Genomic DNA, 24,120 nt, shown 5'->3' on the forward strand with positions numbered 1-24,120 from the left:
TGGGGTGTCACAGAGCTACACACTTTTATGAGAAATGCTTCCCTGTGGACCAATCCACAGCACAAGCATCTGTTAATGAGAAAATATCTAACACGTTGGCTCAAATAAACATGTCACTGACATTATTAAAGGTTCAACGGTTAATCCCGAGCCACCGGCTCCAAAGAAATAGGGGGCACTATTATTAAACTGGGTTCATACCATCTCTAATGTTGATACTTTAGTTAGTTATTCTTTGTGTTGTGTATTGCATTTACTCCTGTGTGATGCCTCTTATAATCTTCACGTGGGGCTCATCCCTCTGTGTTTACTGGGGCACTAATGTTACCCAGGGGCTGTAGTCTGTGTAACTTTATGTTAGTTTGTTTATTGGACTAAATTAAAGTGGCAGAAACAACCCATATATTTGTCTTATTTTCCTGGTGGCGGCGCAGACAGGAAAGCAGGCCGCCGGGGGAGGAGAGAGGTCGGCAGAGCAGGCATTCAGCAGATGCCTCCGTCAGATGGAGCACCAGACAGCTGGCAAAAAAACGAGCCCAGCCAGAACAAGCCCCAGCTCCGACAGTCACAGCGGGCTGGTGGACCTGTGTAACGGCAGCAACAGGGAGTTTGCAGTTCCCCGGTGCTGTGGCTGAACTCGAAAGCGAGGTGGTGCGGGTCGTTTGCTTGTTTCTGCCACTTTGAATGTAATCTAATAAACAAACTATAAAATAGACATGGCTGTAATATCTACAAGAGAGTCAGGCAGCTGTACTTCTTCTCCCTCTGTACTGAGGGCAGACTGGAGCTACAGTGACTCACTATCACCTCTAGAGGAAACACAGGAATGTGTGTGGATGTGCATGATGATAAGACCTAATCAAATTTGTAATTACAGTAATTGATTTGAGTTTTTACAAAAGATGTTATCGTAAATGTGCCCGTCACTCTGTTTTCCGAGCAATCACTTCAGCTTGGGAAAAGTGTGAGCTTCAACTTGACAGCAAAAGCGGAGATTTAATAGCTTTAGTGGATACACTTCAAATCACACAACTGCTTGTCACACCTGCCAGTCTTCCCCAGTCAGCCATGAGGGTAGGAGAGTAAAATGGTTTTCAGTAATGGCTACAAATCACCAGAAAACAAACAGGCAATCATCTTGACTAAAGAGAAAAGTAATCATCGAATGACAACATACAGATGTACACCCATAGGTAAAAAAAACATACATTTCTACACTCAAATGTAGATTAGTAAATGAATCTTTATAGTCTACACAGAACAAACACACTATAGTGTATGGCTCCACAGTCACTTTGTGGACATCAGGAATAATCAGACAGGCCCGTCAGCAAAACTTGAAAGGCTCAGCAACAGCTGTCCACCTCCCTCTCTCCTACACACTAATTATTGTACAATCAGAAATGTTTTTCCTCTAATTATAGTGACAACTTCACTAAATGTAGATTATTGACTAAGTGTTTGTATGGTACCGTCTGTGGTGTTTCCTCTCGCTTTATAGTCAACATGTAATAAAATAAAATGCCCTGCTTTAAAGATTAAAAATGTAATTACAAATAAAAATGGTCAAGAGAAATATCTTTCCATCCTGAGTACTCTCTGATTGGGTAAACCCTAATTAACTGTTCTTCAGTCCATACTAGTGCCAGAAAGCTCCCTGTACAATAACCCTATAACACCAACTTTACCAGTAAACAATCTCATAGATTAAATACCACTGTTCTTTAAGATGTTCATCACTATCAATATAAGCATTGCTGTATACACTTGTATATCCACCTACCTCATGTAAATAAAGCAATGTGGTGTTGTTCCCTCTATGTGTACACACTTGTAGGCCATTTAAGCAACCTGTACTGACACAGTTGTAGTGGACTACAGTGGAACTGACACTTGACATTGTTACGTCTTTTGTCAGATCTGTAACCAAGCTAATTTTGACATTAGAGACAATGTTGCGTGAAATGGTTTGTTTTTGTCCCCAGGACAATGTAACTGCCAGTCTATACATTTTCTGATGTGTAATAAATATAATTGTGTTTTATCCAACATTGTTTTCAACTTCATAATTACTGGTGAAGACATCGGAGGCCAACTGCTGTCATTAACGTTTATTCCACACGTGACTATTTACATCACTCACTACTCTCTCTTGGACTCTCTTCCTCCCCTGTGCCCACAACAAAGACTAACAAACCCTTCGCTCACACCAGCTGCCTCTTGGGAAATCATCATACTGCTGTTCGACCTCTTTCTATTCCTGTCTGTATTTCCAATAAAAACCATTACACCAACTGGACACCTTGCTCTCACCCTGCTAAAGAAAGTCATTTGAGCTGTGGAGTAAGTGCTGTGAATCTCCATCCGTTAAAAACATTTTGTGGAAATATAAAATATAACACTTCTCCCGTTAGCTGTGCCCTCTTAAATATAACTATAAGGTCTCTGGTCAATAAAACAGTTATCGTACTGTAATATGCAAAATGACATCCTACTCAAATATACCTTTTAACATTACAGCATGTATGTCTCATAATCATACACTGTAAGCAAACAGAGGGAAGCAGCTGCATTGTTTTTCCTGTTTGTAGTTTAGGATTATGCAAATCCTAAACTATAAAAGATGTAATTTCCCTCACACTCATCTATGTGTCGGTCAAACTCAAAATGACGTAAACTAAATGTGACCTGCCCGCACTTCCTGATCTCACTAGTGTGATACCATTTAGCTATAGTATGTAATAAGAATAAGAATGTCTTCTATCAAAAGATAACAAACTCAGCTTTTTCTTTTCTGTCTTCTTTGTTTGCTGTGTCTCTGTATTTATAGTTGCTTTTAATAAGCACAACAGCTGCACAGGGTCTGTGCAGGGTTGAGAGAAAAAGATGATGTCCTGCTGTAACACTTAAAAGTACTACACTATGCACATTTTATAAATGAATTATCTGAAGAAGCAGAGGAGTTACACCTGAGGAGTGTAAGATTGACTTGGTATGAAGCTTATGGAAAAGTCTACGAGTAAATCTGCATAGAGACAAGTTGGCATGATGGAATTCATGTTCACATCGTTCCATATGGCTGCAGACTTAACGTTCCCCTGATCCTGCAGTACAGTCGCTGCAGGCCCAATTCATTTTCTTATTATATCACATGTGTTTAATTTCCAGATACATTGTCAACATACATCAAACACAAGCTTAACAGTCAAATTAGTCAAAAACAAACTGTTTTAGACATGGCACCTGTGTGGCACCTTCCTTCCTACTTCATATTGAATCTTATCTACCGTTTCCTGCTTAGTTGCTATGCAACTGATCAGAAATAACTATGATGTGTAATGATGTGTGTAAAGCTCTCAGTAAAAGTATTGCGCAGCGTCACAAAAGGTTTTCGTTTTTTTTGTAGAACATGGACAGAAGACAAAGTTCTTTGTTTGGCATTTTCAGTTTCATATCAGGCAGCTTCACTACATGAACATACTGTACACACTTCGTGTACTAGAATCTGTTACTACATAAATTTTGCACATATTTTTGGTTCTTCATTTTCTCTCTATATTGTCTTGCATCACACCCTCCTTTCCGTGCCCTCTACCCTAAATGTTGTATGATATTTCTGTTTTCCTGAGGCACGATAAGGAGATGTTTTGGAGTAGAGTAACAAAGTTAAGCTAACGGCACACATGCCCTGCAGATTTTGGTATAGTACAGTATAAAGGGCAGAAATGGCTGAAGCTGTATTTTTATTGTTATTTGGAGACCCCTCTTACCCTGAACATGCCATCAGCCTCCAGTAGACGTTGCTTGCGTTTGCATTTTGAAACCCAATATGCAACTTGAACCAACTTGTTTATTATTGGCTCGTATATTTGTGTCATCTTACATAAATTGCTACATTCAAGACATTTTAAGCGTAAAAATAATTAGATTTTAGCTTCTCAAATGTGAGCATTTCCTGCTTTTCACGTCACTGAACTGAATATTTTGGACTGTTGGTTGGACAATGCAAGACATACAAATGTCAACGTTTTGATAAATTGCAATGGGCACTTTGTTATTGACATGTCAGACTAAACGATTAATCGTTAAAACAATCAGCAGACTAAGCAATAATGAAAATAATCATTAGTTTCAGCTCTAAAATGGGAAAATAGGCAACACTATTTGTAACATCATGAAATGTTGCCATCTCAATTTGCCTGCTGGGGAAGTGTAATAGAGGGAAACTGAGGAAAATGGTCAATAATGTGTTGATCCTAATGACAGAGGTCAGAGCTGAGGCACAAATTACATCTACGCCCTTTACAGCAATATATTTGTCAAACCAATACTGCAGCCACCGATGACGCAAAGGGACTGTCAACACAAGATGCCAGACTTATTAATTTCCTGTTTTTCTTGTTGCAAAGTTGATTTTCAAATTGATAATGATCTGAGCACTGCTGAATCAAAAGTTTCTTGGTTCTATACTGATGCACTCGAAGGGGAAAATCCATGTCTATCGTTTACCGTAGACGGAGCAAGAGTAAGCTATTTTTAAACTTCAGTTTCCCAGAAGAGGGATATTATTGGGTTAAAATTAGTCAATTGATTGATTGAAAAATGTCCCAGTCAAAAAGGTCTTAAAAAAGGAAGTCATTAACGCATTGAGGTGAAAGTGCAACACGACTGTATCTAATTACTGTAGGTAGGAAGCACATATTCTAATTATGGAGGACGTGATTAAATACTCACACATAACTGTAATGGATGTAAATAGGAGATGGTGTTGGAAATAATTCCCTTATTCAACGGTTCATCCTGTCTTCCACACACACATACACACACACACACACACACACACACACACACACACACACACACACACACACACACACACACACACACATGTTTTCATGGTGAATGAGTCTGTAGTGAGTAATTAAGTGAGATTTCATCACACTAAATACAGGCCTGGAGAATATGAGTGTTTGTTGTGTTTAACAGTATTCTAGAGGGAATCAGTGTTGATTTCATCTGCGCACACACACACACACACACACACACACACACACACACACACACACACACACACACTCACAAACACCAAAGTGTGCGTAGCGTGAGAAAGGCGCTGCAGGGTCGCTGTGTTTTGGAGGACACTCAGTACACAGATCAGATCTCAGGAGAGTTGTCTCAGTAAACTCAGTCAGGGGCGAGATATTGAGTGGGATTTAGGCTACAGTGTCGGACAGAGGCCAACTGAACAAATATGCGGATGAAATGTGTTGAGGGTTTTGTTTTAGTTTCAGTAAATCCATGCCTGTGTTTTTCATTTTAAGGGGCAGAGATTTCCATTGACACAGTGCTAGATTCAGCTGTCTTTGAATTATTATAACATTATTTAAAACGCATTTCTGCTTGATGTAAAGATAACGCAGCAATAACAATGCATGAATATAAAGCACATATATTGAGTACGACTGCCCTTTGCCCTCATACCAAGTCACTTGTAGTGACTCAGCTGCGTTATAACCTGAGGTTGGTAGTCTAAAAATGTATCTCTGTTTGTTTTCAAATCTTTGCATATCCTTCCTCCTGGCTAGCTATATTTCAAAGCTTCTGATCCACCTCAGCATTGTTAGGCCCCTGAGATCCATCTAACAAACACTGTTACTCTTCCCAAGGCCTTAGCTGTAAAAACCGTGGAAACAATAGGACAGTCTAATGAGCAGACTTATTCTGTCTTTCAAGAATTGCCTGAAAACACATTTTTGCTTTGTTGCCCTTTGTATGGGCGGCTGCGGCTCAGGAGGAGAGTGGTTGTCCAGCGGTCGGAGGGTCAGTGGTGCGATACCCGGCCACAAATTTCTCCCGGTGAGTATGTGTGAATGATTATCACTCCTAATGAGCACGTGGCCCCTTGTATGGCAGCCTCTGCCTGTGTGTTTTTAAATGCTGACATGTGTTTGGATTGGAAGATTGGAAAAGAGCTATATAAATGCAGTGCATTTACTAGTTATGGATTGATCTTCATTCTCATCTTGCACTCTCAGTTTTCACAGTATGGACACATTTGTAAACCTCACGTGGATGTTTGTTTGTCTCTCCCTCTTGCTCTGCGTTTGTGTCTACATGTTTGAAAATTGTGGATTCCTCTCTGTCGGGCCCTTTCCTGGGAATTTACCATTTTTTGTAAAAGACAATCCTCAAAAGAGTTTGTGACATTATGCAACAAACATTAATATAACATTTGAGAGACACACTTCATTTTGTCTTTATTTTTTATGCCTAATCACAGGGATGGAACGAGTACTAGAATATTTAACTGAAGTAAAAGTATGCCTACTGTTAGACTACTTTAAAGAAATGTTGCCGAATAAATTGCATTAACAAGTCAGCATATACACTAGTATACACTATGTCCAAACTAAATTTACATAAATGTTCTATAGATGTGCAGCCTGTGCATACCCTACAAATGGTTATCAATGAGACTGCATCCCTCTTCATAGCCTTATTAAGCAGAAACGTGACCTAAAAGTGGCTGATGGTATCCAGATGCGTTTCAGCGGCTTATGCCGATCCCTGCATTGATATGCATTTGTGCTTTAATTGACAATGTAGCGCCATAAATAAGTTTATCCAGTCTAATATGGATGTTGTTAGCCAAGCCATCTTTAGAGCAAACTAAACTGATTGAAAATGCTAACGAGCTTAAACACCGCGGCGGGTGCAAAAAGGCTAACGTATTTATTTTAAGAGTTTGACAACAGCAGAATAAAACAACGACAGGACAGACAACATACACAATATAAATTCGAGAGCAGCAAACTCACTAGAAGAAAAAAAAAGAGCATGCCTTTTTTACCATAGTATAGGTAGTGTGCAAACACGTGACAAAACTGTGTGACGTATGCGTGCGACGCCATGTTGGTTGGATAACAAATCAACAATGGCGTCTAAAGCGAACAACAACAACAGCAATACAACTACGACTTCTTCAAAGTATTGTGACTCTCTGGAGTCCTCTGTAAAGGTAAGATTCAGAGAAAAAGTCCAAATTTGCGGCCTTGACCCGTACACACTAAAGCCGTCGGATTATATTGAGGATTTAGATTCATTACCGCCGATTGAATATCCGGATATTGTGAACTACCTTGTGCTACAAACGTCGTGGGCAACCAACGCACAAATGAAGGCATACAAGAGCTTAGATGCTTATAATTTCTTTGTTTCTGGCTGGGTTGGTAGTCTTCTTACCAAACCAGTGAAAGATAACAGGGTGCTCGTCCATGCCCATGTAAATCACTCTCAAAGAGCTCGAGATACACCACTCAAGCCGTGGTTTGTGAGTGAGAAGAGCGGCGATGTTATCCTCGCACACTGTGATTGTATGGCTGGATTAAGCGAAGCATGTTCTCACATTAGTGCTTTGCTTTTCGCAAGTGAAGTAGGCTCAAGAATAAGCCAAACAAAAACATGCACAGAAGAAAAGAGCAAATGGCTGCTATCACATGTAAAGAAAGTGCCTTATTTACCAGTCAGCGATATGGAGAAGTAAGGTCTTACAGTGTTCGGGTATATCATAAGCACAAATGTTTAACGTAAACATTGAAAACATAACTTTAGCATGAGCTCTTACCAGATAGAAAGTGGACGCCACACACACGGGTGAATTGTGCTTTTTCTTCTGTTAAATCCTCACGAGTTATGTTGCTAAACCAGTTTATGGCGTTCGGTAGACAGTAATTCATCCCTCTTTTAGGAAATCTAAAGAACCGTTTCTCTGGGTCACGAGTAGCGTTATTACCACAATTATACACTGCGCACACGATTGGCATTTTCTTTCAATCTTAGACGTTTAAATACAAAGAAAATTACGAAGCGTTGCAGCAACTCCCACGAGAACGGGCACCGTCTTGGTTGTGTATATAATCCAACATGGCTGATTTACGGGTTGGGAAATAAGCGTGACGTCACATGCACACGATCTATATCGTTTTTGCATTGCATCACACACAAAGCAACGCAGTGGGTGTAAACATCCTCCTCAGTACAGTGAGTTACATTAGTCCGTGTGTTGGTGGAGCCTAGTCACCGTCTAAACTTCATTCTGAGACCTCTGTGCACCGCGAAGTCGTCCACAGTCCACAATGTCCAACTTTAAAGGCCTCACACACCTCACTGAATGTAGAAGTTCCAAAGCACATTTAGCAATTTACCTGCAGGACCATCCAGTATTAGCATTAAATATTTTAGCTACACCCAGCATGCACCTGCTGTCAAATCGTGGGTGTGATATTGCTCCTGTGTCTTGTTTCTCTCTCACACACTTTATCATGCATTTTTTTACGTAACTTTTCTTCTTACTCTTTAACTTGATTTATAGTAGTAACCTACAATCCATTGATGATTTTTTTTTTAAACTACTAGGCTTATAAATAAACTACCACTTTATGTTATTATAGTTCATGCACTTGTTAATGCTGGTTGTTGATTTCACACATTGTGTAAGCATTTATTGACCTGAAAATTATTAAAGTGTAAACCTTTTAGATGGTTTATTATATACAATGTTATTAGATAAATGATAGCTATATATAATTTCTGTTGGATGTAATATAATAAAATGTTACTATCACTATAATGTCTATATTTGCTGAGTAGGCTATAACGTACGTACTGATCTGTATGCAGCTTGACATAGCGCCGTTCTTTTGTGTTAATTTATTATGCTACAAAAAAAAACACACATTTACTTATCCTCTTTTTCATCATCTTTGCGGCACATCAAAGAAAAATGGCAAAAGAGAATGTTAGAAGTTCAACTTTCACCTATATCTCTTAATAACATGTGCCATATTTGTGCACTTAAATAGAGAAAACACAGCATGTAATTGAACATTTCTTTTGGACCCAGTAGAATCATTTATGCCAAAGGGCGTGGGAGTGTTCTTTCATTGTACCTTTAACTATTTCCCCTGTCTGTCATCATTTCCAAGGGGATAGCCATTTTGGAAATTTGACATTTCAAGTACTTGGCAAGATTTTAATGGAATTGTTTTGTACAGTCTCATTCAATTAGCAATAGCAAAAGCAATAGTCCATCTACTGTAAGAGAAAATACAAACATATCTCAACCTTCTAAAATATGATCATGCAACTGTACAGAATAGTCTTTTAGAAAAACTGAATACATTTTTTACAGACTGCAGTGCATTGAAATGTAAAGAGAATTCACACTGCCGTTGGTGTTTCATGCAGTCAACAAGACACCAAAGTAAACCTTAACAAGATAACATAAATCAACATTTCAAATAACTATCTGCCAAACCTGACAGCACTTTTCCCCCAAAAAACAAACACATCAAAAGACTCTGGAGGCTTGTGTTAACAGTTCATGACATGACTGGTTTTGCAATTTTCTGTTGTTACCCTCTCATTTTGCTTGACTACCTCTTTCTGTGTTGTTTGAGCCTGGTGATTTATGTTACACGGACAGTTTCCAGTAAACAAATAGTGTCCCACCGGTGTATCTCCGACTCTCCAGACCCAAGTCTACTCTAGGTGTGCATTTAGATGTGTGTGTATCATGGCAGATAATCATGATCTCAGAAGTACATCATGCACACCTGTTGCATCTGCCAGTGGTATTAGTCATGTAAATGGCACAGCATTTATATAGCGTTATAGTATGTTTCAGGTACTATGTACCATGTATTAGTGTTTTTTACTAAAGTGCACAATAAATGGTGAAGATACCACTTGAACCTGTTAATTCCCCAAATATCGGAACAAGATACTGTAAATTAATGTTTTCATTGTTTAGAATTCATCCTGAGTATATACAGTATACATTTGCATTTTCATAGCCTGTATTTTTCCATGTTCCCAATATCGTAATATATTTAACCCCCTGAATTTGGCCTGAAAATAATCACATCTGTAACCTGACTTTCCAGAGAGTATCTGAACTAGTGTAGCTCCTTGCTAATTCTTAAAGCTTATCATTTCAAGTGATTCAGATTCTCCTCTGTGTGTGTGTTGGTACTCTGGTATATCTCAGGTCCAGTGCCACGGCCTCTACAATTCTTAGACTAACAGAATAATCTCATAACATGCCAATCCAAACTGACAATCATAATATGGTTTGCATTCCACAGCTGCCATTATAACTGAGTCCTTATTTGATATTTTGATGTTTTCCAACATCTTAATTCAAGACCTTAGGGTCACAACATCCTTTTCCTATCTTGCCTTGCTCATGTCAGAATTCATTAAATCACTGAGAGCATCCAGCATTGTGCATAATGGGAAGACTTTTAACAACTATCTTAAAAATGTAAAAAGTAGACATATTTTGGTGCTCTTGTCATTAAAACAAATAAACAAGACTTTGCCTGCAAGGATAAAAATAAAGATGCTGTCGAAATCACTGTCAAAGCCAGAGAGGACAGCATTCTTACGAGAAGTAGTTAATGATGTAATGTGCCCCAAATGATGCTCTTTTTCACCCTCCTGCACCTGGAGGTAGGTGCCTTTTTGTAATGGCATTAATTAAGTACTGACAAGTGTAATAAATGCATCCATTTCCACACTGTTAAAAAAAAAGCAACTCATTTCCCTGTCTGATAAGAGTGCTCTTTGATGTGCACTTACAGGGTGTAAATCAACACTTTTGAATGCAGAGAGGGTGATAGGCATATTCTGCTCCTGCTGGTTTACAGTAAACCTTGAATTTGACCTTGAAGCAAAGTGACTTCAATTCACAGCAAAGGGGTGTTTGCTTATGCCAAATCAGGCATAAGCATCCTGGTCATTTGTCTTCCTGTCTACAAAATGTAGCAAACCAAGAATCAGTAAGATAAACTTCTCACCATTTGACCTTTTTAATCTTAGCCTTTGAATAGTCATGTATGAAGTGGTATCAAAATACGGCATGACTTGTGGCCGACTGAATCCCAGCACTCTTGTGAGGACTGATAAGATGGCACACAGTCAATGTCTAGGGCAGATTACCATATTGAGAGTCTGAGGGGGAAAGAGAGAGAGAGAGAGAATGTGTTTATGTGTGCGTGTGATGTGTGAATGTGCAAATATCTGGGTTAGCAACATAACAAATGGGAACTGAAATATGCGGAGGCAACAAAATGCCCACTGTTCTCCTCTTTGTCAGCCTGCAACATAATTTTAAACATTTAAAAAATGCAATCCTTTGCAATCAATGACATCCTGCATGTCCCATATAAATAAGCGGACCATTAGTGTTCTCTGCAAGACTTAGTACAGCAGGCAACTACACATCCTGCTGGTTTTGGAGGCTTTTTACCAGCAGTCTGGTCTTCAGCCCTTGAAACACGTACTGGTCATGTGCATTCCACTGTTTTGGTACCAACAAACAAATTGGTTGCTTTAGCTATATGTTTAGGATCATTGTCCTGATGCACTGTTCTAAAAGTGGGGTACTAAATAGAAGGGGCTACAGATCCTACACAATTAACCCAATATAGATTTGAACACCCTTAAACCATGATTTAGAAAATAACAACAATATGAAAACAATGTGACTTGTAGTGATGAACATATCGATAATTATTACCTGAATCTTCAGTCATCAAGTTTGCAATATTAAGTCAAAAGGTAATGATACATCAGTGTTTTGTTCACAGCTTGTTTCCGCTTCCCCCAAGCAGCCAAGTCAGTCATTATTTCATTTCATAGCTGAAATTATACATTCAGAAAATAATAAATCAGGATTATAAGGATGAGTGGAAGTATTTAATGATCTAATAAAGAACATTACTATTACAATATTGTACCATACCATTAGTGTCCTCTAAATTACAACAACCCCATACATCATTATCTGAAACATCCCCAGCTTTGACAGGCTCATGCTCTGCCAAAAAAAGCTCTCCTGTATGGTGTGGTCTAAAGTTAGCTCTTCATGACGGCAGATGCATCCCTCCTATAAGGAGGAGCAGGTGGGCTGGATGAGGTTGAGGTTGTTTTTATAAATCCAATGATGAGGATGTGCTCTGGCAGCTGAGCAGACTCACCGTGACAGGGAACAGCAGGGCTGCTACCCAGAGCCAGAGCACTGACTCTATATCAGACCAAGTTTGCTAATATGCAGTATATTGTCTGCTTTTCAGCCAAACTAGAGAGCAGTGGTTGAATTTCAGCCTTTCAGATATTGCAGAAAGTGTAAATTGAAAAAACAAAAACATTGGCCCAATTTGAAATGGTCTAATATCGACGTTCTCGGGCTAAATGTATACATGTTCTGCTGCATTCATTATTAGGATCCAATAATGGCAAAGTTGATTCCATTCTTTATTCATCCAGTAAGTTTGTTTTCAGGAGGCCTCTCACGGCGCAGGGATGCAGCAGTTGCGGCCCAAGCAGGAGAAGGAATCAGTGGAAGAGCAGCAGAAGAAGATGCGGCAGAACAAGAGAGCGATCTGTGGCTTGCTTGCAGTCTTTTAGACTTCTGTCCAGTATCACTGGTGGGAAGACCTGATCACTCCCATTTGTAAACATTTCTGATTTTGTTATTTTGTCCTTTTCATAGGATAAGACTTAATATTGCTTACTTCACATATTTAATCTTCGGGCTGTCTTAGGTGCAGAAAGGCACAAAACACTTGATATCAACCACTGAATAAAACTTAAGTAAATAATCCCACAATAGATGCCAACCAGACAAACACATTTGCATATGTGCATAATAAGTCTGTATATGCATATGTTTATTTGTATGCAACATAAATGAGAATAAAATCAATGCAGGTCAGTATGGATGAGCTTCATGGTTCCTCACATGAGGAACAGAGGAGAAAGTGCGTGGAGGAGAGTTGAAACCTTGACAAACCCTAATTTCCTATATCGAACGTATCATGTTAAAGCAAAACATCCTATTATTAAAACATGTCATAACATCAATTAAAGAACATTTTATTTTTGCATTCAACATCAGTTTCTTTGATTCAAGTTGTGTCTGTCTCTGGTCAGGAATGTGTGATAGCCATAAAAGGAGGTTGGGATTGTAAACTTGAGCCTTTAGCTATTATTGTTCCCTCAGTTTCTGCTGGTCTGTCCTATTACAGAAATCTGAATATTCTGTAATAATGTATAGTCGCAGTCGCCGATATCCACTACAAAAGCAAGATAGAATAGTTTGCAGGTGGCTTTGCAAGATTCAGCAATGTTTATTCTCAGGCTCAGGTAATTAAATCAATTCCTTCCAAATAAAATAATACGGCACGATTTGTAAACCACAACAGGGAAGATTCAGCATAATGTGTGCAACAGTAGCCCAGTGTCAGCAGAAACTTGGATTCACTTTTTAGATTCAGTAATATTACTGTCAACATGGCTGACGAATATCTTTAAATACTTTTCACCATTACATGTTTGAAGTTCATCATGCATATTAGAAGATGGAGCTGTATATCACAACATTCAGGGCAGATGTTTTCCCATGCAGAGATTGTTTGTCCGCTCTCTGACCTCTCCTCTCCTCCAGGCTCCCTGGTGGTTTGTACAGGCCTGTCCTGCTTATAAGCTATGCACACATGTCCTGGGGATGGCAGCTGTAGTGTCACTGGGATACTTCAAAGCTTTGCCTAAAGGCACTCACATTTTTCCCCTCCAGTGGTCAGAGGTGGCTTGTTGGTGCTGTTTAGATGATCTGATTTATGCTGCTTTGTTTTATCTTTGCAGGATGGATGAGAGGTTGTTTCAGGTAGTTTTCCTTCAGGGCATTATAAGACTATAGGACACACAGATCTAAGACATGTATCAACTGTTAATGAAAACAAGTGACAAGAAATGAAATGTGGTAGACCAGTTTCACTAAGTGTGTTTTGTATAATTCGTGACCAGATTTTAAGTGACGCTCTCTTGTGGAGACTTTGAACGCATCAGTAAATATATGACGTGTGGGTGGAGCTGTAGGTTCAGACCTGCTGTACCAGCTCTGACTGTATGATCGGGGAGTTGTTACAAAGGATGCCACCAGACAGTGGAAAGCCAATTTGCTAGTAAGAAATGCGTTGAAAAGCAGCTAGATGTATCCGATTTTTTTGTTCTTATTTTCATTGCATCCAAATGGTAGGCCTTTTATTCCCTCCATTCGTTGCCTGTAGTTATATAGACTTTCCTTTTTTCTTTTTCTCTTTTAAATATCATTCGCTTGACTCGAAGGACGACCGCTTGACTCGAAAGAGAGACTGAAAACATTGCCCGACATTGACACATGCTTTCTTTAAATAACTTCTTCCAAAGTTCTCTTATGGCGTATCAAAATGACAGACTCTAACTTGAGGAACGAAAGCAACTATGGGATCTATTTTGCTGAAGGTTTCAATGGATCTGTTCTGGACCAAATATTTCCAAACGGCAGCATCACGACATGCCCGAACTTCACAATGGACTCACAGGTTGTCGGGGTTGGGATCTTTCTCGCCGTTTTTATTTCGGTGGCAATTGTTGGCAACATTTTGGTTATCCTGTCTGTTGTCTGCAATAAACATTTGCAGACTGTCACAAACTTCTTCATTGTCAACTTAGCCATTGCAGACCTGCTGTTGAGCATTATTGTGCTGCCGTTCTCTGCATCTCTGGAGGTTCTGGGATGCTGGGTGTTTGGCCGGGTTTTCTGTAACATCTGGGCAGCAGTGGATGTTCTCTGCTGCACCGCATCCATCCTCAGCCTCTGCGTCATTTCCATTGACCGCTACATAGGTGTTAAACACTGCCTCAAATACCCAACTATTATGACCGAGAAGAAGGCAGTAGCTGTTTTAATGCTAGTTTGGGTATCATCTACGGTCATCTCTGTCGGGCCGCTTCTCGGGTGGAAGGAACCGCCGCCTGTGGACGAGAGAATCTGCAGCATCACAGAGGAGCCGGGCTACGCGCTCTTCTCCTCTCTCTTCTCGTTCTACCTCCCGCTCATGGTCATTCTCATCATGTATTTTCGGGTATACGTGGTGGCCCGCAGGACTACTAAGAGCCTAGAAGCGGGTGTGAAAAGAGAGAGGAATAAGTCGATGGAAGTGGTCCTCCGGATACACTGTCGCAGCGTACTGGGGGACGCGCGCCCGACCGGCTCAAAAAGCAACAAAAACCACCCCTTCCGAAGTTCGCTGTCAGTGCGGCTGATGAAGTTCTCCAGGGAGAAAAAGGCTGCTAAAACCCTCGCCATCGTTGTGGGCATGTTCATCTTGTGTTGGCTGCCTTTTTTCTTCTTTCTGCCGATGGGTATGTATTATAACTTTATATTGCTGTTTCCTTGTGATCCGCCATAAAATGTGCCCCAGTGCGTCTATTTCACTTTTTTCACTTCCAACATTAGGTGTATTGAAAAGGGATGCTACTTTCATATATGCTTCAAATGTGCTATTCTCAAGGACAGCGAATCATTTTAGTTACCCATCCGAATTTTGATTCAACACTTAGACTCATACTATGTTAAATTATTTGCCTCGATATTCTTTCTAGCTAATATATTTTTAATGTGAGTAATTAATGCATTTGCGTCACTTGTATTGATTCAACCTTTTCAGACGTCAGCTCCGCGTAGATGTCTAAACACAACGCAACATACTCGATGCCAGTATAAAATCAATAAACTACAGTTAAAGAAAACTTACATCGACTATAAAAACATATACAGTAAGATTAAACATAGGAGATAACATAACATTCCACATACTGGATTTCATTCGCTGTTTATTTGAAGAACTATGCCAGAAAAAATAAAATACAGATTGTTAGATCGTTATGAAAGCAAATATTTTGGTCAGAAAAGGTCAAATGTGCAATGTGGTCGTTAATGAGTTTTGCAGATGGCTTATACCGCATTATTACAAGAGCAGTCATAATATACATTCTTCACTAACAGCACTCTAAAACTAAATGCTGCCAGAATTGCAGACATCACAGCTGCCCATGACAAGTAGCCCACCATTTACAGTGGACTCTCCGTTTTAATAAGAGTCTCACATAGTTTTAGTTTTTAAAGGGTTTTGTTACATTTTGTTTTAGTAGGAAAAGCTCACCACTCAGTTATAACATTACATTCTACCTAGAAGTCTTGAAAATGTGAGATTATATACACTGAAGACTACAATTGTAGGTGTTAATGGTAAGAACAGCTTTGAAACTGACCACCTTATTGAAAGGATGAGATATGGAAGTTAGGATGAGATGTAGAAAATCCCTAGATGGTTAAAAAGACCCTCCAGTGGGGATGACCAATACAAGTCACATAAATCAAACTGAAGAATGCAACTTGCATACAGCGGCACTTACAGAAAGTAATAGTATTGACAACACACACACACACACACACACACACACACACACACACACACACACACACACACACACACACACACACACACACTTATAGCTGCCTCATGAATTTTAATATCGCATATATTTCACACAATTGATTGTAAAAGCAATTATGAACAAATGGCCAGTATTGTATCAGGTGTAGCACTTACAGCACTCTCGTTCTTGCTCAACCTCCAGATTTATTGAATTTGATTATTACAGCGCAGACTGCAGGGAGAGTGAGAGAGTGTGCAAGAAATGAAGTGGCTGCTAATCACTTTATTCACTCAATGGGATTGAAAAGGCCAAGTTTATTTGTATTCTAAGATATTTAATTTAATTTCATTTAATTTCATTTAAGATAGATAAATAGATACTCCAACTCCTCTTGTGATTATAAATGAGTAAAGACAGGAATGAGTTTTAAACAGTTTAATTGGTAGTACTGATCAATCATCGCACAATGGGACATTACAAACATAATATCACCAATACAAGTGTATACAGTCTAATATACATACAATCTGAAGCATGCATTTTGAGCTGATTATAATTATGTTTGTTTTGCAGTATCTGTATGAATTGAGAATTAGTGTTCATAAGAAAACTGTTTCTCATAATAAAATGTCATTAACATTATCTCCCTCTCTGTGTAGCACTCTGAAAATCAGTATTCAAAAGAGAAAACAAAAGGGAGCTCTGCCAAAAGGAATAACTATTGCTGAGAAATAGGTCTCTTGATATCTTAAACTGTTTTCATTTATGTATTTCTGATTCCTGATGGTCTCATTTGCCTGACAAAAAGAGCTAGACCGCCATGAACACCCTTATTATCGACGCATAATCATAGTTTCTGCAGTGTCTTAATGGGTGTAATGGGATTGTTAAAGCCTAATACATCTCAGAACTCTTAGTGACTTAAGGCTTGAAACCATCTGTCCTGCAGAATCCCCTCAGACAGGATGTTTTGCAATATGACCTTGAACTTTGCTGTCCTCGTAAAACACCAAGTCCCCATAGGGAGCCGTAAAGTGTTACCCTGTTTTATGGATTAATCCCTACGGGGGCTTAATGTTTGTTTCCTAAATGACTGATTGACAACTGTGGAATAGTTACATCTTACAATTTCTACCCTTGCTTACCCATACTTTGTAAATCAAAGAGATTGATATTTTTATGTTGTTGAGACACATCATTAATGAGTAACCTTTTGCTGACAGGCACACATGCACTTTTAGCACCTCTTGTGCCAATCAGGGCTTTTCTCTGTGATGATGCAAATCTAGACTGAGTAGTCTGACTCATCCGAAGCTCCAGAGAGTACCCTAACAAGATTTGTCTGTATAAGTGCACCAGACTCATGAATACTAGAACCTGATGGACTAAAGAGAAATAGCCTTTCAGAATCACTTCTCACACAGAGAAGTATTTTTTAGTATGCATTATTCACAAATGTTATAATTGGCTGGTCTTCCTTTATTTGTTGCTGACATAAATTCAACCAGTATAAAGGCACACAGTTATACTGGTTTCAAGTCTCCAATTATTACGGTTTATATTTTATATTTATATCTTTGTTTTAAAAGGTATATTGTGCATTCTGTACTTGTGTATTAACAATGCACTTGGTCTGATGGAGACAACCAGTTTTGCAAGAAACATGTGAATAGAGAAGTATTAATTCATTTAATGTCAATTAATTTAAAGTATTAATATCATTGAAACTATTACCTTGAGTTGTGTGTTGTCTTCAATCCATATAATGTACATGTGTGTGTGCATTACACTTGTTCATCTACTCATACATTTGGTCTTTTTATGGAATTTGCTCACAATAACCAAATTATAGAATATCATCAGCCTTATACATCTTTAACTGGGTTGAGACAGAACTGTTTTACAGATGAGGCCTAACAGAAATAAAAGCAAAGTAAGAGCAAGGTAGCAGATGCTACACACATAATACTGTTAATGCTTCAGATACAGCTGTGGATAGATGCACCTAATAGTGAGAACTTTGTTTTATTGTACAAATGTTGTCACTAAAGTTAAATGGTACAATCAAGTCCACATTATGCTGTGGTTAGCTGATGTTACAGTTTGAAACCATTACTTTGAAAATCACATACAAGCCATGTTGTATATTTCCACATTGTACTGCTAACATAACTTAAATGAAAATTTGGCCCAGGCATTGCATGCTTGACATCAGCACTGTGACATGTTGCCTCTGTAATCAGGGTCAACAGTTGTGTTAAATCCAAGCCAGGGAGACTATAAAGGAATAGGCAGCATTCATATCATACACAAATTGCCATAGCAAGTATATTTAAATGAACAAAGCAACTAGGGTTGATTGTAGGCAGAAACTGGCCTTTTAACCCAAAACCTTTATTGAATTATGGTAAATTACCTTTCTGTAATGGTATTTGCAAGCTCGTTAAAAGGCCACAATCCAATGTTTTCAAAATGCCTTTTGTCAATTATTGTCAAAAAGTCTTCACTGTTCAATTGTATTGTTCCATCATCCCAAAGAAAGCTGATCGGGAATATTCAAAGTTGTCCATGGCAAGATTTTCCATCATACCGACCCTAATGACAAAGACATGGTTTGAATAAACCTATGTACAAGCCGAGGCAGTGTACATGCATTACATATAGAATCAGGTGCTGCTACACTGCGGCTGTACTGACTCATTCAAACACCTTACATGACAAGGCGTATATTCTACCTTATCCTCTCAGAGAAAGGATACACCACCAGAAAATATTAATTCCCTTCATGTTGTCAGCTGTCAGGTAAATGTAAGACAAATGTGCATCAATTAAAATTATGCAAGAGATAATTTAAATACTTAACACAAACAAAATATCTTCTCATTACATAAGCATCATAAAAAGAGTTGCATTGGGGTTTGTGGTTGAAGCATGCTCTGTAAATATCTATGCCCATTATTATAAGCCCACAAAATGTCAACCAAACAGCTACTGCTGCACAATAAATCATGGCAAAAATAATGCTCTGAGTAACTGTCAGAAGGATAAAGAATGTGAAGCATAAGTGTAATACAGCTATACATACGCTTAATGCATTTTCTTAACAATTTCCTATATTCTTTAAAAACATGAACCGCTTCAAAACGGACTAATTGATAGCAAAAATCTAATTTGTTCAAATACAATTATTTCAATTAAATGCTTTTCAATTATTTCAAACTGATTAAAGTCCAGATTTTAAAAAATGGCATGCTGCATCCTATTGCCAAAAATCATAACCTGATATTTAGCTTTTAGTATATATACTACTCCATCTACATTGTGCTTTAACTTCGTGATTTTGAAATATATTTTGTGAAAATACAGCAGTATACTATACTTGTATCCTGTCTGTTTACTCTTTCTTATGGCTTCATCTACTTCTAGGTGCTTTCTTCCCGGCGCTGAAGCCATCCGAAACGGTGTTCAAGGTAGGTCTTCTGGTTGGGTTACTTCAACAGCTGCATCAACCCCATGATCTACCCCTGCTCCAGCAAAGAGTTCAAGAGGGCCTTCACACGGATCCTCAGGTGCCAGTGTCACCAAAGAAAGAGAGTCCTGTGTCGCTTCTACGACCAGAGGTGGCGGACGGCTGTCAAGGAAATGACAAGGGATGAAAGTGGAAGACTGTAAACTCGGCTATGCTGTGCACGAATCTTGTGGCAGCTCTTTGTTAAACAAGGGGAAAGGGCGCTCGCTAGGTTTCAAGAGATGGAGTCTGTTTCCACCGCTGCAAAAATCTTCCTTCCAGCTCAAAGAGAAAGTAAACAATCTGTCAAATAAAATGAAGGGAGGGACAGGAAAAGGAACCACAGCTGCAGTGGGTCGGATTGATATAGTAGACACGGTCTCAATGGGGATTTACAACTCTTGTGAGCAGAGCAGCTATCAGTTCTATGATCTAGCAGACTGCTATGGCCTGAAAGAGACTGACATTTAGAGGACCACTAGAGAATCCTTTATCTATTTTTCAATTGGCCACATCGGACCAACATGCATGACAGACCGTGATTGGACATCATTTTGAGTAACAGCTGAGAATCAAAGCTGTGGACTGAGAGTGATGGCTTGATCCCAGCACAAATGGGACCAAAACTTTATCTTAATCCCTCATGTTGTTTTTTAGATGAAAACGTCTAGTGAGCTGCTTAAAGACATTTTTGGGAAGAAGACACAGAAGTAGTCAACTTCTTGGACTTACTTTGACTGCTGTCACTTGGAAACGTTGACATTACACAGCACACAGTTCCCAGGTGTACTCATTTTCGACAAGACGTTTAACATGAGCCTGATTATTACTGCCTATTTCTTTAAATTTGTATATCAGACAGTCTCCATGTCTTCAACTATTTGCCAGCAGACACTATGTGATGACTGCATTGTTTGATATTGATATTCAGCTGATTTTAAACAAAAAATAACATACAACTGAAAAGGATGGAAACCATCCATCCATCGTTATCCGGGGTCGGGTCGCGGGGACAGCAGCTCAAGTAAGGAACCCCAACCTTCCCTTCTCCGGGCCACACCAGCTCCGACTGGGAGATCCCGAGGCGTTCCCAGGCCAGTGAGGAGATATAATCTCTCCACCGAGACCTGGGTCTTCCCCGGGGTCTCCTCCCAGCTGGACGTGCCTGGAACACCTCCCTAGGGAGGCGGCCAGGTGGCATCCTTACTAGATGCTGAACAGACTCAACTGGCTCCTTTCAACACAAAGGAGCAGCGGCTCTACTCCGGGTCTCTCACGGATGACTGAGCTTCTCACCCTATCTCTAAGGGAGACGCCAGCCACCCGTCTGAGGAAACCCATTTCGGCCGCTTGTACCCGCAATCTCGTTCTTGGGATGGAAACCAATATATTTGAAACTAACAAAGCGAAAGATGAGTTACAAGTGAAATTTCTATTGTCACCAGAATGTCTGGATTTAATCAAATGTAATATATCAGAATGAATTATGATATTTCATCTGCCATTTTTCTGTTTCGACAAGGCATTGTAAAGATAAGAATCAGTCTAAGAATAAAAGTGTTGCACAGTTATTTCTTCCAACTGTTGGATTTATTGGTTAACTTGGGATTGATATGTACACTTGTGTGAATAAAAACCCTTGTGTCTACTTGGCCCGTCTAAATGTCATGTGCATTAAGTGAGTGTGAATGTGGAATTGACATGTTTTTTTTTGTATTTTCTGATGTTATGTTTTTAAATAAAAAGGAGAGAGAAAACAAGTTGCGCCGTTTGTCAGTTTAATTATAGTAAGGAATCCTTGATTCATGATAAACATTTACATAAATCTACCCGTCCAGCAGACGTCACTATTGTTTTGGTTGGTTTGTTTTCACCTTAAAGTCTTAAGCTTTTGAGAAGCAACAATGAAGTAGTATGGAAATAAATCAATATATGTGTCAACCAAGATGAAGAGGGTAGTGAGAATCTGCTGACTGACAAACACATACAGGAATTCAAAGAGAGTAACAAACAGACACACTCACATTAGACTGGAGCTGCAAGTAATGTGGAGAAACAGAGAGAAAGAGGGAGAGACTCTATCAAGACTGCTTCCTGTTATTAGCATCATTCCACCATCAGTTTACTTAAATATTTTCTTGACCTACGGGAAAGTCAAACAGCCACATATGTTTACAAATTACATGACAGAAAAAATCTCCATGAAGAGAAATAAAGAGATGAAATGAGCAGAATACAGTTCATTTCAATGGACTAAAACGTTAAATTCACAAAACAATATTGCAAGTATATGAGATGTACTTTCAAAATCCAGACGATGATTGGCAGACACATACGTATAACAAAATAAAAAACAAACAGACAAAAGAAAAAACAACATAGCTTGTTGTCAAGGTTCCAAGGCTCTTTGTTTTTGGTCTTTAACAAATGTCATTCGAAGCATTTTCCTCATCCTTCTGTCCCTCAAAAAGAAAACAGACTTGAAACAACATAACTCCATCAAAGCTTTTTTGGAACTGAAGTCATAAAATCCACTGGTTCCCGCTGCAATGTGGTTCTTACACTTGCACTAGTTTCACAAAGAAAACGTGCCTGCCAAAGAGACTGACTGCCTTGACTCCTAATTGTGTACTGACAGCACTGCTGCTAGTTTAACAAAGATGGACTGGACTATGGTTTAGAGCGAATAATCAGACTTCAGATAACCATCTAAATTCATCATTTGGACAAAGCTGTCTGGTACTTGACTATCATGAGTATGACTGCGCACTCTGGGCAGCTCTATGACTTGCCGGATTAGATTACAAATTAAAAGACTCAGGCAATAGCAAAACATAATATATACTTTCAAGAAGTTGCTAGGACTTTCCACTCTCATTGCTCACTTTACAGCAATGTTTAACCACAAATCCAGTCACTTTTCCTTCTTCATGTCAGTTGTCAGCAGAAGTGATATTGTGTTACTCTGGACATATAGTCATATATCTAAAATAACCTGTTGGGTTGACTGCCTTTTTAGCCTTTAAGATCAATCTTTTTAGCATTTTAGCCAAAATGAGTCTCTAAAAGGACCAAACAAATGTTCAGAGTGCTGACTCGCAAAAAAAAGAAGAAATAACTACAATAACATAGTGACTGAGATTTTGGTAACATATTTAGGTTATAGGCAATTTAGAAGAAGAAGGGATGAGAGGAAGAGGAAGAAAGAGAGAGAGATTCTTGCTTTATCAAGACCAGTAAACCTAAACTACTTCCTGTTATTAGCCTCCACCATGAATATGCTTCTCACACTTTGGCAAATCTAGATACTAAAACAACAGTCTTGTACAAGTAAGTGTCGTACCGAGTAAGCTTACAAAACTAACTGAATAACTGTTCTGAGTAAAACCTGAAAATAAAGTCTCAAATATCACTTGACACTGTAAAGTATGTTATTTTATTGTACCAATAATATTGGTTCTTATCTCCCACACCATAATGTAAAGCACAACACCCACAGGTATATGCATTAGCCCTATACCAAACATGTTGAATGAGCTAGCTTCATTGTTATATACATTTACATTTTAGATTTCCACAAAATCCGCTGTATTAATGAATTCATAGTTTTTGTAAAATCTTAATCTATTAAATATTCATACATTGATATCATGCAGGAGGCTTTGTGTATCATTATGTCACAACATAATCCATACTTTGCAGTTCAGATTAGAAGAACAACATGTTGCATGTTGCACTGAGAAGTGAGACACATTTGGTTCATCTATCTAAAATCAATTCACATACCATGAGCATTTAATTCTCACATTGGTGATTCATAATGGAAGATATGATTTGTAGTCTTTTCACAACAAACTTTTAAATAATGCAGGTATAGTGTATTTTTTTTGTAATGCATTATGATAAAATAAAAGCACCCTGTGTAAGGGTACCTGCTGTCTGTTAAATGTTTAAATGTTGTTTGTACTTCCTGTTTTATTTAGTTAATTACCTGTTCTTTCTCATTTCAGTTGTGTCTACTTCCTGGCCCCATGTGTTTCATTACCCCACCCACTTCCTGGTCTATATAGTCTGTGTGTTTTGTTCCCCTCGTTGCCAGTTCATCTTTGTACCTCCATGTCATTGAGGTCCAGCGGTGACCTGCATGGACAGAGAGAGTGGAGAGGGTCCCCACCTTTAGGTTCCTGTGCGGTTCAAATCTCGGAGAGCCTCAGATGGACAGCACACACCACTGCAGCAGTTAAGAAGGCCCAGCAGCGACTACACTTCCTGAGGGTGCTAATGAA

General features: G+C 38.9%; 1 protein-coding gene across 1 annotated transcript; it reads left to right on the plus strand.

The window, feature by feature from the left end:
* Positions 1 to 13,962: 13,962 nt before the first annotated feature.
* On the plus strand, positions 13,963 to 20,900 carry adra1d (adrenoceptor alpha 1D). The gene is given in 4 exon segments (XM_029436050.1): positions 13,963 to 15,249; positions 19,753 to 19,799; positions 19,801 to 19,970; positions 19,972 to 20,900. Coding segments are annotated over 4 exon segments (1,509 nt in total). The 5' UTR covers positions 13,963 to 14,291; the 3' UTR covers positions 20,306 to 20,900.
* Positions 20,901 to 24,120: the final 3,220 nt, after the last annotated feature.

The sequence above is a fragment of the Cottoperca gobio genome, chromosome 1 (assembly GCF_900634415.1).
Source record: "Cottoperca gobio chromosome 1, fCotGob3.1, whole genome shotgun sequence".
NCBI lineage: Eukaryota > Metazoa > Chordata > Actinopteri > Perciformes > Bovichtidae > Cottoperca > Cottoperca gobio.